Genomic DNA, 17,474 nt, shown 5'->3' with positions numbered 1-17,474 from the left:
AATGGCCAATTGGCTCTTTATTAATCAGAGTGATAACAGCAGTTTATGAGGGGTCGTGGCTTACAAATTGAATTATAATACTCAGAGGCAAAAATATTTCACTACTAGAAAAAGGTATGATACCACTGTCTTCTATGAGGATTTAAAAGACACAAGCACATGAAAACACTGCTCACTTTCTATGAAATACACGGGCACTGAGATGATGCATATAAACATGGCAGGTACATTATGGCGGGAAGGGGTCAAGACCTTTTCAAGAATTTTTTTAAATTAAATTTTACTCTTGTATTAAAGCCTTTTGCTTTATATTGCTGAGCATGTCTCCAAACAATTAACGAGTGACATTAGCCTTTTATTCCATATTACAATAGGGCTTCATAAGACTCTTTAATTCAATGGTTATTAAGAAAAAAATATGAATATGAGACCAAATGTTACTTACCAAATGTATAAACACTAGATTTGTGACAAAGCTTTAAGAAAAAGTGTGTATTAAATTACCTTTGTCTAAGAAATAATATTACATAAATTTAATAAGAACACTTGATTAGCATTCAGAGAGTGCCTTACTAAATATAAAGGATATTCACATGGATCGTTTCCTTTAATCTTTCCACTAACTCTTAGGCAGATGACATCATCTTTGTGTTATCTGACAGGGAGGAGATGGGTCTCAGGAAGACAAAGGCACCACCTGACCAAGGTGTGAAATCAGTGAGTAGCAGAGTGGGTATGGAGATCTGGGCTGGGACTTCTAACTCTGTGCCATTTCTCCTGCTCATGGCCATCTAAGTCATCCCCAAAAGCCAACTGTACTGTCACAGCTCAAATAGGGTAGCCCATTGTTTTGGTCATTTTATTGATAAAGAGGCCATAAAGTCCAAAAACAAGTCAGAGACCTCAGCGGGTCTGCGGAGGGCTTAGCATGCCTCCAAGGAAGAGACTCTTTGAGACTTCCTCCCGGTCTGAGCTTTTCAGATGCAAGAACACTCTTGCTGAAGGTCCTGCATACCAACTGAACATCCTGAGCTATAGAAATCCACACATGAAATTGTCTGGTAAGCCTGAAAGTGTGGCTAAAAGAAAGTAGGTTACAAACATTAAAATGTTGGCCAAAATTGAAGTCCTACAACCATAAAAGCTGACTGGAGAAGGCCCTTTAACACCTACTGAAAATCTGAGGTCTGGTTCTCTCCCATGCTTGAGAAGAATGCCACCATGAAAAATAATTTCTTACTTCTCATCTTATTTAATAGATGAGCCCTAAAAATGACTAAATTCAGATGCACTGTTAATAAAATATGTTGTACCAAAGGTAATGTGGTTTTATATTAAAATACAAAAAAAAGGATTTTTTGAATATCATGTATTTAAAACATGTTAGCATAAATAAAATTTTCTTTACAGACTATTTGACCACAAAAGAAAAATCTGAGGGGACCCCAACATGGCCTCCTTTCCATTTACAAGGTTACAAAGGAATTTGGTTTGCTGCAATGCTTTCCTATTCTTCACTCTTTCATGCTTCTGGGAATGACTGTGTAAGTCTATTTTTTTAAATGGCTTATATTGGTACCCTTGTACTATAGTGAAGTGCATGTGCAGTTGCAGGTAACCCCTACAGTAGGAGGCACACAATTCACCCATGTCTGAACTTGGGCTCTGGGATAAAGGCAACTCTGTGTGTTGAGCACAAGTCATATGATCCAGAACAATTTAATGGTGTCTACAACATTCTCAATGTAAAATTACCCAGTATATCTCTTTTCTTCTTTTTTCTCTGTCACATAAAAAGGCTAAAAGGGTAGCAGGGAAAAGGTATAGCCAAGAAGCCATTACTATCCATAAATAGTTAAAGGAAAGACACCAAGTTCTTACAGCAATACTGCATGAATGTCTCTATATTTCTCTATTTCCACCTCTCTTTCTTTTCTCTTTTCTTTTTTAATAAAACATGCCAGGCTCTCTCAACACACTCCTAAAATTCAATCGTTTTGGAGTAAAAACATGGTAGTCAGCATTATCAGCAACACAATGAAGGCAGGTTTTCAAGGGAAACAGGAATTATATCAAATTTAAACTTTTGGGGGGGAATTTAGGCCAACAGAAGATAATTGTGACAGTGGGGATACTGTCATCCTGTAAAGAGGGGCAAACTTCCAGGTGGTTTTGTTGTGCTCTTTGATAAGCCAGCACAAAAGTCGCAATGGGAACAATACACCTACTAAACACCCTACAAATGTGGTAGCCCACCTAATGCTAGCACCTTAAAACCTGTGAGGCTCCTTTCAATCTAGAAGTGTAAGTTGCTTAAGGCATTAGCTCTGAAGTAATACAGTGATTACTGAAATTTTGCAGTCACTCTCTCTTTTCTCAATTAGGTTCCTCAATTATATAATCCAAATAAGTTTCTTCTAATTCTGTTTGGACTGTGTTCTCAGAACCGCAGCAAGGGAGAACAGTATCCCACTGACAGACCCATCCCCCCAGTGTGGCATTTCTGTAATTAAGGAAAAGCTATTTCTGTGTGGTGATGATATAATATTCATCATCTCAAAGCTGCTTTCAATGTCATGTGCTCCAGATCTCTGGACAAGTCACAGTTTAATTAGCTAACTCTCAAAACTAAGAGCTAAGGCCACGGGACCCACTGACTGGTAGATCTGGAGCAAAGAGCAGAAACATGCCCTCTTCTACCTCAGACAAGAACCCAAGCCAGTGAAACAAGTAAAGCTAACTCAGCCAAGATGTCCACCATGTCAGAACATGAAGGAATACTCTGGAAACTTCACTGTGTTGCTCAGTTTAAAAGGGGATTTCATTACAAAGATGTCATTTTGTAAGTTCTGGAGAATTCTGAATAGAGGTTCCCAAATTGAAATCCACCAGTGAGTTTGTTGTGTGCGCACAAGTCAAGCTGGTATGACTCATGTATAATGTGGGAGAGACTGATGAATCTCGTCCTGGGATGGAGCTGTCATTCATGCCAGCAATTGCTTCAGTTGCACAACAGGCTCCAGAATGTGCGGATGCCTAACAGGCTCGGAACAAATGCTTGGTTCTTCAGTCTTAAGAAATCAACCCCATATCCTGCCACTTCTCATCCTGACAGAGTTTTAAAGTTCCTCCGCCCGGGCCATTCTGCCTGCTGCTGCCAGGCGGCATGCACTGGTGACACTGGTCATGGTACACACCTAATAGGCTGACCTCCTTTCTCGACTAATTGCATTACATCGCCAGCTGGCTCCAGAAGGAGTCGTCTGTTTGATTGAAGAATTCCTGCTCCTCAGTGGGCCCGGCTGCTACTTTTACTAAGTAACAGTCAGGCCTGACATCCCCATTGTTCAGCTGACAGTGTGCCCATCCTAAAATCTAAGTTTTATTTGTAAATTAACCAAGAAACTTCCTGCCAGAACAGTGCTGCCTGGAGACTGATAATGTGGGCCTTTCATCCCTTTTCACTTGTACTGTATCACTGCCAATTTGTTTTTTATGCGGCTGGCCAGCCTGAGGCTATAAAAGCCTTGTAAGACATAAGTGCAATTATAGTCCTGGAGTCAAATGAATTGGACAAATCCAATAGCACAGCTCTGTCCCCACTCTGCAAACCCCTACAGCAGTTAGATTAGCTGTGAAAAATCTAATCTAGCTAGAGCTAACAAATTTCTGCAGTGAAGGATCAAGAGTTCAGTATGGGGTTGCAACCGGATTGCAGAATTGAAAAAGTACCCCCATGACAGGGGCAGAAGAGAGCATGAATCACTTTAGAATTTTGCAGCTCATTTTTAAGCTGTTAGGGACAATTTAGTTAGAATAAGACAAGGAACTGTGGGCTGCTGTTACTGTGACTGATTTTTAGTCTGGCTGTGAGACATCCTGATAAAGAGAGTTTGTCACTAATGATGCTAAATCTCAGAGCTTCAAAAGGTATCAGCTGAATTTTGATTATTACAGTAGGGAATCTTTCAACCAAGCGAAGCCTTGCAACATTATTTATAGCAAGGCGTTTTAACAAGAAAACATGATGTCTTTTCTCAAAAAAGAAAAAAAAGAAGAGAAAGAGAAAAAAATAAAAGAATCCTACCTAGGAAATAATTTTTAAAAAATATTTTAAATAAACCTATTAACAAAATAGTTCTTGGTCATAAAAAAAATCATACAATATGGCAACACATTTGTGGATTAGCAGCAATTTATGATGTACTACAAATAAAGAGGATGTCAAAGCCTTCCCTAAGGTCTTGGTAATCTGAAAGAGAGCAGGGTCCCCTTCAGTAAGAATGTTGCCACCAGGGTGGCCACCAAAATCTAAGACATGGAGGCAGCTCCTCTATGGCCATCATGCTTTGCACAACCCAGACACTTAGTCACTGTGAAAGCTGTCTGTGATTGTGCCATGACCCAAGTTCTGAGATCTTATGGACACCACTGCCTACAATATAGGTGGTCTAGACATCTGGGGCTGCAGTGATGATAAAGCAAAACTGCAGAGAAAAGAGATGAGGTGGTAAGAGCAGGGTCTACTGGCCAGTACCAGTCACCCTCTCATAGGGCAGGTAAGAAAAGATTCAATTAGACCGTGGGCAATGACAAGGGCTGACATTAGCGATCTTACACCAGGCACCATGCTAAGCAGTTTCACGGGCATTATCCATTTACTTCACAACAACCCTGGGACATAGGCTATTTTTAATTTCATTTAGTAGATGGGGAAGTTGAGGCATGGGCCAGTAACTGGATATACAGTTGAGCCCAGGTTCTGCCTGTCTCCAGACTTTGGCTATAACCACCATACTGGATCCTTCAATGGCAGCCTTAGCTCCTAAATGAGCTATTTTCCCACCCATTCAGGTGCTGTCTGCACTTGTCTTGCATCCTTATAGAAAGAGAGTGGGTGTGAGGTAGGGATTCCAGCCTACCCACCACCAAGCTAGTTGCAGTTGTTCCTTTCATCTGGAGTCAGATTTCTAGGCTTCCTTCCCAGACTAAAATTCTTCTTCTGTTAAGGTGCTCATCACCTCTAACAGAGGATCACCTGAGGTGAACATCCTGTAGGCTAGAGGTTAAAGGCCATGTTCCCCTGGGGAGGTCCTCAGAGGTGAAGGAGGTTTCCTCTGGATTCTAGAGAAAATTGCCTCCAGGGCCCAAGTTGGAAGAGAAACAAGGTTAGTACCAAATGTGGGACCCCTAGGCAGGAGCTCACCTGCACCTGTCATTCTCATAGATATTGCCCAACTGCCCCCAGCAAGCCTGAGAGATGCCTGCTTTCTCAGCTCTCTGTCAGTACATGGTCCTTGCATGTTACGACCTTTGCCAACTGAGAGGTCAACAATGTTATTTTCTGTCAGTTAACAGTCAGGTGAGGGAAGATCCAAAATTAATAACTATGAAGACCCTTCCTTTTCCTAAATCTTAATCTCAGGATTTAAGGCTTAAATGATCTGATTGCTTTTTCATTTCCTTCTTTGTCTAGTTTGTGCCAAGCTAGATATTTCAGATTAACTACAACTGTAGCTTGAGAAGAACTACACTGAAGTTGCATCCAGAGGAAATCAGTCTTGGTGCATGTTATGCCAAGGCCTTTGGTCTGGACTATGAGAGCCCCACCTACAAACAATGGCAGCTTAGGATGGTCCTCAGAGAGGCTGCTTACCTTTTTGGTGAGTGAATCATCTGAGTCTGATGGCATCCGAGTTGAAACATGGAAAATCACTTCCACAGTCGAGGTAGCATAGTAAGGGGCAGTCTGCCCTGTGCTGCCGTTGCGCTGAAGTCCACCCATGAACCCGCAGTGGGTTGAGAGATCCACCTGATGCAGGCAACAAAGAGGAACGAGTGAGGGTCAAGCCTGAATTGTCCTCATTCACCAAGCAGGAATGTCTGTTTTTTAAGAAAATCTATTTTCATTTTATAGCTTTATAGCTTTCTGATAACAAACAAATGTAATACTAAGTTAGATAAAATTGAAACATCAAAGAAACATTAACATGAAAGTGCTCCAAAATCTTATCAACTTAAGAAAACCACCATCACAAATGTACTGCTTATTTTCCAGTTTTTTTCCATCCTATATGTATGTATATATGTGTTTATATGTTTACATGTGTGTATTTATGTGTATTTATGTACACACATACAGAGTTTCCCTACTAACAGATTTATGGGATTATCTGCTTTCCCAAACACTGCTATGTGGTCAAACCATAAGGAGCATTCAAAGGAATGTTTTGGTAGGATGTTGTATTAAAGGGTACAGATGGTTTAAAATTTATTTATTTATTTATTTATTTATTTACTTACTTACTTATTTTTTATTTATTATTTATGATAGTCACAGAGAGAGAGAGAGAGAGAGAGAGAGAGGCAGAGACACAGGCAGAGGGAGAAGCAGGCTCCATGCACTGGGAGCCCGATGTGGGATTCGATCCTGGGTCTCCAGGATCGCGCCCTGGGCCAAAGGCAGGCGCCAAACCGCTGCGCCACCCAGGGATCCCGATGGTTTAAAATTTAACGGTCATTGCTAACTATCATTCAAAGGAGTTGTTCTGATTTACACCACTAATATAAGTTGGAATTACTCTTTTTCAAGCTATGGTGTGAATGCTCACTTGTTAGTGCCAAGGACCCTTTTTTTTTAATTTAATTTTTCATTTTTTTTTCAGTAAAAGCACCTGTTGTAGCATGGTGAAGAATCTCTTTTGTGCCAAATACAATCAATATATACACTAAATTAATGTTCGAGTCTTTTCTTAAAACTCTAGTTAGGAATGTGTGGCTTAAAAAGAATATTAGTTAAATGATTAAATATATTCTACAGCAAATAATAAGTCACTTTATTAGTAATAAGGATAATTTATTGGAGTACAGGAACTCTTTTAGACTATAATTTACTTGACATTTTATAAAGTACATGGTCTTTTCTTTTTATTAAAATATTTGATTTTTTTTAAATTTATTTATGATAGTCACAGAGAGAGAGAGAGAGGCAGAGACATAGGAAGAGGGAGAAGCAGGCTCCATGCACCGGGAGCCCGACGTGGGATTCGATCCGGGGTCTCCAGGATCGTGCCCTGGGCCAAAGGCAGGTGCTAAACCGCTGCACCACCCAGGGATCCCAAGCACATGGTCTTGACCTTGATATAGGCTTCTCCTGTCCCTATCTCCATATTAGTTTCCTTGCTTAACATTTAACTATCAGAGAGAAGTCTTATTTATGCCCCCAGAGAGTTTCCCACAGCACAGATAACCAGGAAACCAAAACAAAAGTAAGGAAAAGTAAGAAAATGACTTCAGATATGCTGATTTCCATTATAACTACTCTGAGTTCTTTTAGATTCTGAAAATATATTTTCCTTTAGGTTTATGTTCTTAGAGACAGATGGGTGTGCGTGTGTGCACGTGTGTGTATAAATGTATATGTCCACCTGTCAAAGTATCATTTAGTAGAGAAAAAGCACACTCTTTCAATATCAGTCACTCTGGGGTCTCCCTTAGGGAAACAGGTTGGCTGCTAAACCATCATGGCTACTCTGTTCTATTTTCACGACAATTTGTGACTTCATCCAGCTCTTTTTTCATGTTTTCACTCACCATGTCACTGATTTATTTTCTAATCTCCATATGATAGCCAAAGCCAATGCCTCTCTGCCCATATTTATCTTCTCATACCACAAACTGTCTATGGCTGAATAAGCCAATCTGATTATTTGGTACAGATAAAAAGCAAATGAAATAATACTAAAGGGAAAGTTATAGGAAACAAAAGTTTATGTATGAAGTACTGAAAAACAACTAATAGAAGATGTCAAACTTAATACATTCACTAACTCCAGGATGTTATCTATACTAGATTTGAATGTGAAAGCTTATATAATTGATGTCCAGTTTACATATATATCCTTAAATAGTGCTGGTCAATAAACAGCTCCTAAATGAAATTAATTACCTCCCATCCAAGTCCGGCAACAAAGTCTTCATATGCTTGGCTTCCTCTATCATTGGAAAGGATTGAACACTTGTCTTCTTGACCTTCAGCAATGTAAAACACTGCAATTTTGTGCGTTTCACGGCTATAAATTTTTAAATTTAAAGAAGTTAGAAGTCTAATATTTAAAATTTTATTTCACTACAACCACTAGCATGACTCCTGATACAGAGCTTACATTTATGGAGAATTTACTAGGTAAGGGTCGGTCACTGTTCCGAGGAGGTTTGACTCACAGTCTTATTTACTCCCTGCAAATACTCTAAAGAGACAAGTAATTATCATCACCTCCCTCATAGAGGTGGTTGAAATAAGGAACGGAAAATTAAACAAAAAGCACCCATAGCAAGCAGGAGACCAGAAATTGAAGCAGGGCAGTCTGGTTCTTGAGATCACTCTTTCAGACATGTGCTATATTTAACAGCATGTTAGAACACACTCTCCATTTTTGGTGCAAAAAAGTATGTGAAAGCACTTCACACAGATAACAACTGAGACTAGATCTATGTGACTGCCTATATTTTACTTAACGCACTTTGAGATAAGGATATTGGATAGCTCCCTGACTAGAACCGTAGAATGTGCCAACACTTTATAAGAAACAGAAGCTTCTTCCCAGCAGAACACACATAGGTACTTTCTTTGTGGAGAAATCTACCCACTCTGTGCTCCAACTAATCTGAGGTAACTTAGTAGGGTGGACAGATGTCCAGGGAAACCTCTTAGGCCATATAAACACTTCACCCACTTCCTCCATGATGGATTTTGGGCATTTTGCTATTAAATCAAGTAACTGTGATGTGTAATTTGAGGAAAGGAGTCCTGCCTTTTGGCCTTTTGTAAAAGGCAAAAGGTACTTGACATATAGCAGCTGCTCAGTTAAATCTCTGTTAACCAGAGACCCAATGCTATTATATAAATATTTTAATGACCAATTTCTAAAAATTATACCCTACAGTGTAAAGTGTCAAAATCACTAGACTTTTACCCAGAAGTTTGGTGATTGTTTAGAGATGGAGACACTGTGCTAATTCAGAGCTTCCATTAAGAACTACTCATTCCATGGCCCCATCACCCAAGAGTTTTTACTCTGGTCTCTATTTTCTAAAATTTCGGATTACCACCTTCATAGCAGTTCCATCTTTATTATTATTTTTGCATTGCATTATGAAAAACCTCATAGGAAAAACAATCAAGTGCTCAAACAATACAGAAATGTTACTATTGTCTTAATTGTTCAACATCTCAACAGTATAATCTGATTAGACATCTACTGGTGGAATATGGATTCCATATTTTAACATATTTGTTTTTTTTGTGTGTTTTTTTTCTTTAAATATTTTATTTATTCATCAGAGACACACACACACACAGAGAGAAGCAGAGACACAGGCAGAGGGAGAAGCAGACTCCATGCAAGGAGCCTGATGTGGGACTCGATCCTGGATCTCCAGGATCACGCCCTGGGCTGAAGGTGCGCTAAACCGGGGGTGCTCTATTTTAACATATTTGTAAATATTTCCTTCTGCAGGAGTTATGTTTCTATTTAATAAGCAGAATGAAATGAAATTCAACTAAAAAGGTAATAAAAATTAATCAAGGAGGAGAGTACTCTCCTTCTATTTACCTACGTAGCCTATTCATTCCCCCTATAGATTACGTAAGAGAAATGCACTTAAGAGGAAAATTAGAAAATATAGAAAGAGAAGAATAAAAAATTAACTTACATTCCTTGCTTTTATGTTGAAATTGCAACTGTTATCATTTTTGGATGCGTTTTCAAATACCATCGTGAGAAGCTACTATATCCTGTTTTACAATTGATCATTTTTACTTAAAATATTTGTGAACACTTTTTTATTGTGTATTTTTATTGTGTAAAAATGCATCACACAAAAGTCACCATTTAAACCATTTTTGAGTGGGATCATTTTTATGTCATATACTTGTATGACAAAGCTATTAATAGTTGTGTAACATTCTAGTATATGAATACACCTTATTCCAAATCCTCATCATCACACATTTAAGTTGCTTCCAGTTTTAAATTCAGTGTGCTTTATCTTTGATATGTCCTTAGAATACATTCATAGGAAAAGAATGTTAATCATTGCTCATTTTTAAGGGTTTTGATAAGTACTATTCTGCTGCTTCTAGAGAAGGTGGACATCCTGAATGCCCTGACTGGTATGGTATAAGCACACAGTTGAGGGTACCTCTCTTAAGGGGAACAGTTTGCTGGGAGAAGAGGGAAGTTTTGTGGTGATGGGTTCCAGGGACTGATGCTCTAGAGTAGAGATCTTGTGCTCTCAGACTTTCAGAAAGCCTGTCCTCATGCAGCATGGAGCCCTGAAACTGCCACACCATTTATTCCCTGAATAAATGACTGACAGGCAGGAAACACTGGCAGTCTAGAATCTGAATAGTTTATTCTAAGAGCCTCTAATTTGGAGGCTAGGATGATGACAGTGTCTGCAACCTATGACCTGAAAGACTGTCTCTTTCAACAAAAGGAAGAAAAGTATAGTCACTCAATTTCTTTCTGCAGCTCTTTCTGCATATTCAAAAGTCCTCGGCATGTGATTATTCTCTATTTTACACACATTCATAAATATATCAAGACCATCTCAGGTCTATCTGAAACATTTTTGTTGACTCTCCTCAAAGTCCAAGCTTTTTATATTTTAGCTGCTCACAGGTCCTTGAGTCCTCATTAACTCAACATGGGAGCATAAGAGCTAAGCCCCAGTGACTGCCTGACTAATGTAGGTGTGAGGAAAGGTGACCTTTAGCTGTAAACATTCATCAAATTTCACATCCTCCAAAATGTTAGCACCACAGAGAGCCTGCTAAGATCAGACGCTGTGTCTGGTCTTATTAGAGCCAGGCTTTTGAGATGATAATTAGCAACAGCACTTCATATCCATAAGCTGCACCACCAATGCATGAAGGAGCAGGTAACTCAGGAACACATGCGCATAAAATCAACAATTTCCTCTTCCTCATTAGAATGCATTTTTCTTTCTTATAAGGAATAGACTAGAATAGCTCAGTTTCCTTGTGCTGTCACATTAAAAAGCCAAACAAAGAAAAAACATGATTTTAACTTTCACCTTACCATGTGGTGACAAGAGGTATTAATATTTAAAGGAGCCCACTGTGATTTGCATGTATGTTCATCATACTTTTTACATCTTCCCTATCTTCACAGTATAGAGATGAGAGTTGCAAGACAGTCTCTACTTTTCCTAAAAACATGGTAGGCAGGAACTATACCTTAACAGCAGGGAGATAAAGTGGTATCAGAAATAAATAGAGCCACTGTAACTAAAAGTTGAGGACAAAGTATGTTCCTACCTGTTCAGTGACCAATACATGGGACAGTCCAATACCTAGAGTCCCCAACCCATTTCCATTTTTTCCCCAAAAAGAACCTCAAAAACAACCTTTATAATAAAGTAAGTTGATATATTTTTTATTTTTTTTTAAATTTTTATTTATTTATGATAGTCACCGAGAGAGAGAGAGAGAGAGAGAGAGAGAGAGAGAGAGAGAGGCAGAGACACAGGCAGAGGGAGAAGCAGGCTCCATGCACCGGGAGCCCGATGTGGGATTCGATCCCAGGTCTCCAGGATCGCACCCTGGGCCAAAGGCAGGCGCCAAACCGCTGTGCCACCCAGGGATCCCTTGATATTTTTTTTAAGATATTAAGAAGATGCTATATCCAGGAGTTGGGGTTTTAAGCGAAGGTTAATCAAGGGACAGAAGATTGGTTGATCAGCTCTCCAAAGCCATATTTTACAGCAACAGCACCCCAGGGAGCTCATTCAATTGTACCTCATGCAACTAAAGTGCATTAACACTCAACAAATTGGCCACAATTACAAGACACCAATGTATTCACTTAATTCTAAGAAGCATGGAATAATTCAGCATAAGCTTGAAAAGCCAAGTTTGGAACCCAAGTGACTGCTTGTTTAATACTGGAGGACAAGAGGGAGAGAGAAGTAAACCCCTGAGTCCTTCACAAGAAACCCCTCGCAGAGTCTCCACAGTGAATTTGGTCTCTATTCCTCTAGAGACAAAGCAGCATAATAACAATTGGGAAACTGAATATGGTGAAGGGCGATGTGAAGAATAATGGCTTCAGGTTTTTCATCTGTAATGAGCTATCTAATGATATTCCTGCAGAGAATTAAAGGAGGACAAAAAGCTATTTTTTAGAAAATGAGCTTTTTAAAAACTAAGATTAAAGAAGCAGTTGATTCATGACTTTTAAGCACCTGTTTTGTACCAAGCACTACACTTACTGTTGCCTGAGATGGTGTTGGAAGCACACATTTCCCCACATCAAAAACTGGTCATGAGTTTATCTTTAGAATTGCTTCTAAGACTGTACAGAAAAGGGGCAGAGCTGAGATTTTACCAGCTTTGAGAATAAGGCTCACTACCAGGGAGTTACTAACTGAAACGCACTGGTTTTAAGCTTGCCAATGTTGCAGAGCAGGGACTACAGCCAGTGCACGGGCACACAGCACGGGCTATGAAGTCAAACTCACTTGGTTTGAACAACATGATTACGTGTGAACACAGGTAGGCTGTTTGAGCTAGGTAAGCCTCTAATCCTCCCTAGAGAAAGAGGTGGCTGCAGAAATTAAATGAGAATGAATGTCCACTGGCTGCCAAATGAAAAGGTCCTCAACCACAGACACAGATTAGGTGGAGGCAATTACCTCTTCTATTAGCATAGCAAGCATGTATGGTTATCTTCAAGGATAGAAATACTAAAAGTATGGCATGTGCAGATCTCACCAGATTCTAGTTACAGAATGACCTTTGGGTGACTCTGTAAGTGGACTCATTCCCGCAGCTCTGTCATCCAAGAACACACAATGACAGACAGGAAGGAAGTGATCTAATATACTTTCACATACCACTGACGTGAGTCCAGATTTTTTAGCTCTCTCAATAGTTTTGAATTTTTCTTCAAAAGATGGAAATTCTTTCTATAAAAAAAGAGATGGAAGAAAAGCTGAATAACCACAGACCAATAGTGCCCTTTCCAATCAATCAATTAACAAACTTACTGATTCATCCATCCATGTACCCATCCATAACCCTCCTCATTCATGAAATATTTGTGATCTGAGCCCACAATATGAACTCCATTCTCCTTAAGACATTCAAAGGCACCAAAATTCCACAGCATCCCATGACTATCCATTGGCACTGATGGCTCTGAGGTGAATGAGTGTGTCACTGATGTACATGAGCCTGTGCCTGTTTTCACTATCAGCTCAAAAGGAGAATCCCTTTTCCCTACTTCTGTCCTTAGCAACTCCACTCCACAGTCAGGGTCCAGCTCAAATCCACCCTTCCACAGAGGTTTCCTCACCATCCCACATTTTGTATCAGTTTAACTGTTCCTCTTGGACTCCTGTGTCATGCTATCTTTCATCAGAGTTGTGCCAAGTCTACCTCCTTCACCAGATCTAACATGAGATGGTGGCTTATTCATCTTTGTAGTCTATCCGCATCTTTTGTGATGACAGAAGCAATAATGGACAGAACAGTAATTAAAACACACATGCACACAGAAAATGTCTGATATCCTTTAAAATATACAAGAGATGTCTGAAATTCAATCTCTGCCTTAGTACGGCACAATTAGTTCCACCTATAGCTTTAACTTAGCAGCACAAAATAAGCTGTAAATGCAGAAAGAAAGATCTCCATTTGTATTCTCTGCTTCCCAAACTTCAAATTGAGAGCAAGAACAAGCACCCCAAAATAATGATAAAATAGGTGAAAGTCTAGAGAGGATTGTTACCTTCTGTCCCAAGAATTCATCCCCAAGTCATCAAGCAACAACCTGCAGAAATAAAAGGGTCCTGGTGGCTCCACTGGGGAGGGCTGCTCCTGGCTGGAGACTTTCATGGCCAAGTCAGAGTTACACCTCTGGATATAGTCATCTTCTTGGGCCTTCTGGCGCAAAATGACCTCGATGATTTCCTTCTCCTGGTCACGGTTCATTCCCCGAGGGGGTGGGGAGGGCTCATTTAGATTTAACTGTGATGGTAAAAGGCATTCCGGACTCGTGTGGCCAATGTTTTCAAGTAATTTGTCAAGGACATCATCTCCCTCCTCAGTTTGAGAAAAATCTTTCTGAGCTCCCAAAGCTTGAGGTTGCCAGCCCGAAATCAGAAACGCTGGATTTGTGCTGCTGGGTGCTAAGCAGCCCTCCAAAGGTCCATACAAAACCCTCCCATCCCAAGAGTACTTCCCTGAGATATCCCGCACAATTACTCGGACGTCTGACAGGGTGCCCCCTGGGGAGCCCCCCGCAGGCCCTTCGGAGGGTGTCTGAAGGTAGGAGATGAGGGTGCTGTCGTTAAGCACAAAGAGCTGTAGGTTTGGGCTCCGGAACACCTCGGAGGACAGCTCGGGAGCCTCCGCATGTACGTTGTCGTGGTTTTCACTGACTAGGCTGTGCAGCACGGCAGGGCCCCCACGCAGCGGGAAGTGGCCCAGGTGATTCACCAGGTGGGCCATCACCATGCGGGCGGTCAGAGGGATCAGCTCCAAGCTCCTCCTCTTCCGCTCTGGGAGCCAGGGTAAGGCAACAGACCAGACAGTGGAGAAGGAAGGTTAAAATCTGTACTTGGAATGTTGGATTTGTTTTAGTCTGGGCACTTTTTCCATCTGTTTTTTGACACTAATTCTACCTGAATAAAAGTACAATTTAAATAGATTACTAAAAGAACCAACTTTCACAAAGATCTCATTCTGAAAGGGATACTTAAAACCTGGAGATACAGCAGTAAACAAGAGAAAGTTTCCTGTCCCGGAAGGGCTGGTGGTTAAGGAAGTTCTGGGAGTTGGAAACCTGTAGCTGGAGAGGATCTGGTGGGAATGGTGGTGGGCTGGGGGTCCAGGCCCCAGGGGTTACCCTACACTCCCCTCACCAGGGTAAAGGCAGATTCTGCTATAGGAATCAATCAAGCCTTGGTAGATGGATTCAAAGCAGTTGGCTTCAAGATCTTTGCAAGAATGTATGTTTTGTTGTTTGGGAATTTTAAATATTTAACAGAATCTGATATATTAATTAACTCATGGAAATAGGCTTTAACTGAATTTGCAGTTGATGATAAAATGCCCAAGGGCAACTGACTTACACAATTTTTAAGGCTTCAGGGGCACCTGGGTGGCTCAGTGGTTAAGTGTCTGCCTTTGACTCAGGGCCTGATCCCAGGGTCCAGAATCAAGTCCCACATCAGGCTCCCTGCAGGGAGGAGCCTGCTTCTCCCTCTGCCTATGTCTCTGCCTTTCTCTGTGTGTCTTTATGAATACATAAAATCTTAAAAAAAAATTTTTTTTAAGGCTTCAAATATGTAGAAAGACGGACACTAGCATGTAAAGGTGGGCTCGGTGAAATGCTGGAGGTATAAGGGAGAAGCAGAGAAATAATCTGTAAGCATATAATGAAACAACCACTTAAGCTTCAGCATGGTCAGGGAAATTGTAATCTGCCAAAGTTAGAAAAGAACTATGTATTAATCCAAGTACAAGTGAAAACGAAAGTTTTAAATTTCAATAAAAAATATCACTAGATATTTAAATACAGTAAGATTTACACTTTGGGCTTAAAGATTTAGGAAATACTTGATTTCTAAATTCACAACAGAAAAATCTGATATTTAAATACAAATAACTATAAATTATGCTTTCTGAGCTAAACACCTTCCCTCTCAGACATTAACAATTCAATGGATTTACCTATACAACATCAATTATACCACAATGTATAAACCTAGCAAGAAACTATCAAATCCTAGAATGTAAAAAATTCGGTGTGATGACTGATGAACAGATTGTCCTGACTTTTCTTGAATTTCTTCTTAATTCTTACTATTCTGTGAATAAGAAATTGCTGTATTCAATAATGTAAAATAAAATTTCACATGAATACTTCAGTTTTCATAGGCAGAGGTCATGTACATCCATCTCTGACATTAAATTCTCCTTTCTGACCCTCATACAAGAGCGTATGATTTCCATACAGCTGAGAAATTTAAATACCTCAACTAATTCCCCTGAAATCACAGTTATGAATGCCTTTGCTTTTGTGTCCATATTAACTTTTTCAAAAGTTACAGATGCTTTTTATTCATGCTTATCATTCCATACGAATATACACTCTGTCAGAAATGTTAATGCCCCAAACAACAAAAGCATGGCCAGCTGGGGGTTCAGAGGAATATAGTGTAAGACCCAGTGGGGTGATGACATGATGGAGCAGGCTATGAACTAATGACAAAGGTCCGATTTGGTGAAGCCCAAAGCACACAATTACTACTAGAAAACCAACTTTCCTCTGCTTTTACCTATGTAGGTTGTGCTTTCAATTTGAGATACATAAAGATTTGTATTTTAATGAATGTGTTTGAATTCTACAATGGGAAATTAACTGGAGTCACACTAATCAAGTCAGAGACCGGAACACAGCCAGTAAAAATTCTAAATATCTTTGGTATTAAGAATAAGGAAAGGGAATATTTGTGAAGTCAAAATTGTTTTTCCCTGGCAGCCTTCAGCAGCATCAATTGCCTGTGGTTCCCTTAAAAAATAAAGAGAAAATCTAGACTCCATTGATGAGAAAACAATCTCATAACTTCTACAAACTATGAAAAAATATAATCCAAATATTTATCCTATTTTGCTAAATTTAGCGTTAAAATAGAAAAGCAGTAATTTTAGTTTGTCTTTGTAATTTTAGTCTTTCAATCTTTAGTTTTTAAAACTCCCCTCTTTCCTTATTATTATTTTTTTTAAGATTTTATTTATTTGACAGAGAGCACCAAAGAGCACACACAAGCAGAGGGAGCAACAGAGGGGGAAGGAGAAGCAGGCTCCTTGCTGAGCAGGAAGCTGGCTGTAGGGCTCCATCTTAGGACCCTGGGATCATGACCCAAGCTGAAGGCAGCCGCTTAACCAACTGAGCTACCCAGATGATCCTCTTTCCTTCTTTTTAAAGCAATTAGGCATTAATAATGAGAAATCTGAGCACCTGTACATACAATCAGTGGCTATTCCTTGAGCTGGGCCAGCAGCCACCTCAGCTGTAGGTAACTGAATGTGTCTATTCCCTGTAACTATTTGAAAGAAAGTATTTATATCAAATAGTAGGCAATACCGTATGAAAGAGTCACTTGAAAATATTAGATAAAAATATAATATTGTTTCCCAGAAACGTGAGAAAAAAATAGTTTGGTGATGAATGATGACACTAAATGAGAAAAAAAAAAAAAGACTTCAGCTATCATCTTTAATTTTCCTCTCACTCTTAAGGGTGTACCCACTCACCAAGAGTGTCTGTGCATGCCAGTGTATTTTTACTGCTTTGCTTTTTTATTAGAATGTTAGTGAATTTTAAAACTCCTTTGCCACCAAAGTTCAAAGTTATTTTTAGTACTACAGAACTATGTTA

At 39.7% G+C, this 17,474-nt stretch overlaps 1 protein-coding gene across 10 annotated transcripts in view; it reads right to left on the bottom strand.

Annotated features, from left to right (window-relative positions):
* The window catches only part of RALGAPA2 (Ral GTPase activating protein catalytic subunit alpha 2), a 328,009-nt gene that overhangs the window by 98,690 nt on the left and 211,845 nt on the right, over positions 1 to 17,474 (bottom strand). For 9 of the 10 annotated variants that reach the window (XR_003144828.3, XR_003144829.3, XR_003144827.3 and 6 more), the window contains 4 exons: positions 13,818 to 14,589; positions 12,922 to 12,993; positions 7,949 to 8,072; positions 5,657 to 5,812 (listed from right to left, as the gene is read on the bottom strand). Coding sequence is in view for 2 of the 10 variants with exons in the window: in XM_025469120.3 (XP_025324905.1) it covers positions 5,657 to 5,812; positions 7,949 to 8,072; positions 12,922 to 12,993; positions 13,818 to 14,589 (1,124 nt within the window). In the remaining 8 variants the exon portion in view is untranslated. Of the gene's footprint in view, positions 1 to 5,656; positions 5,813 to 7,948; positions 8,073 to 11,105; positions 11,264 to 12,921; positions 12,994 to 13,817; positions 14,590 to 17,474 lie in introns of those variants that run through there. The other variant, XR_003144834.3, reaches the window with a different exon arrangement.

The sequence above is a fragment of the Canis lupus genome, chromosome 24 (genome assembly GCF_003254725.2).
Source record: "Canis lupus dingo isolate Sandy chromosome 24, ASM325472v2, whole genome shotgun sequence".
Classification (NCBI taxonomy): domain Eukaryota; kingdom Metazoa; phylum Chordata; class Mammalia; order Carnivora; family Canidae; genus Canis; species Canis lupus.
Note: the sequence above shows the minus strand (reverse complement) of the source record. Positions and strands in the feature narration are given on the sequence as shown.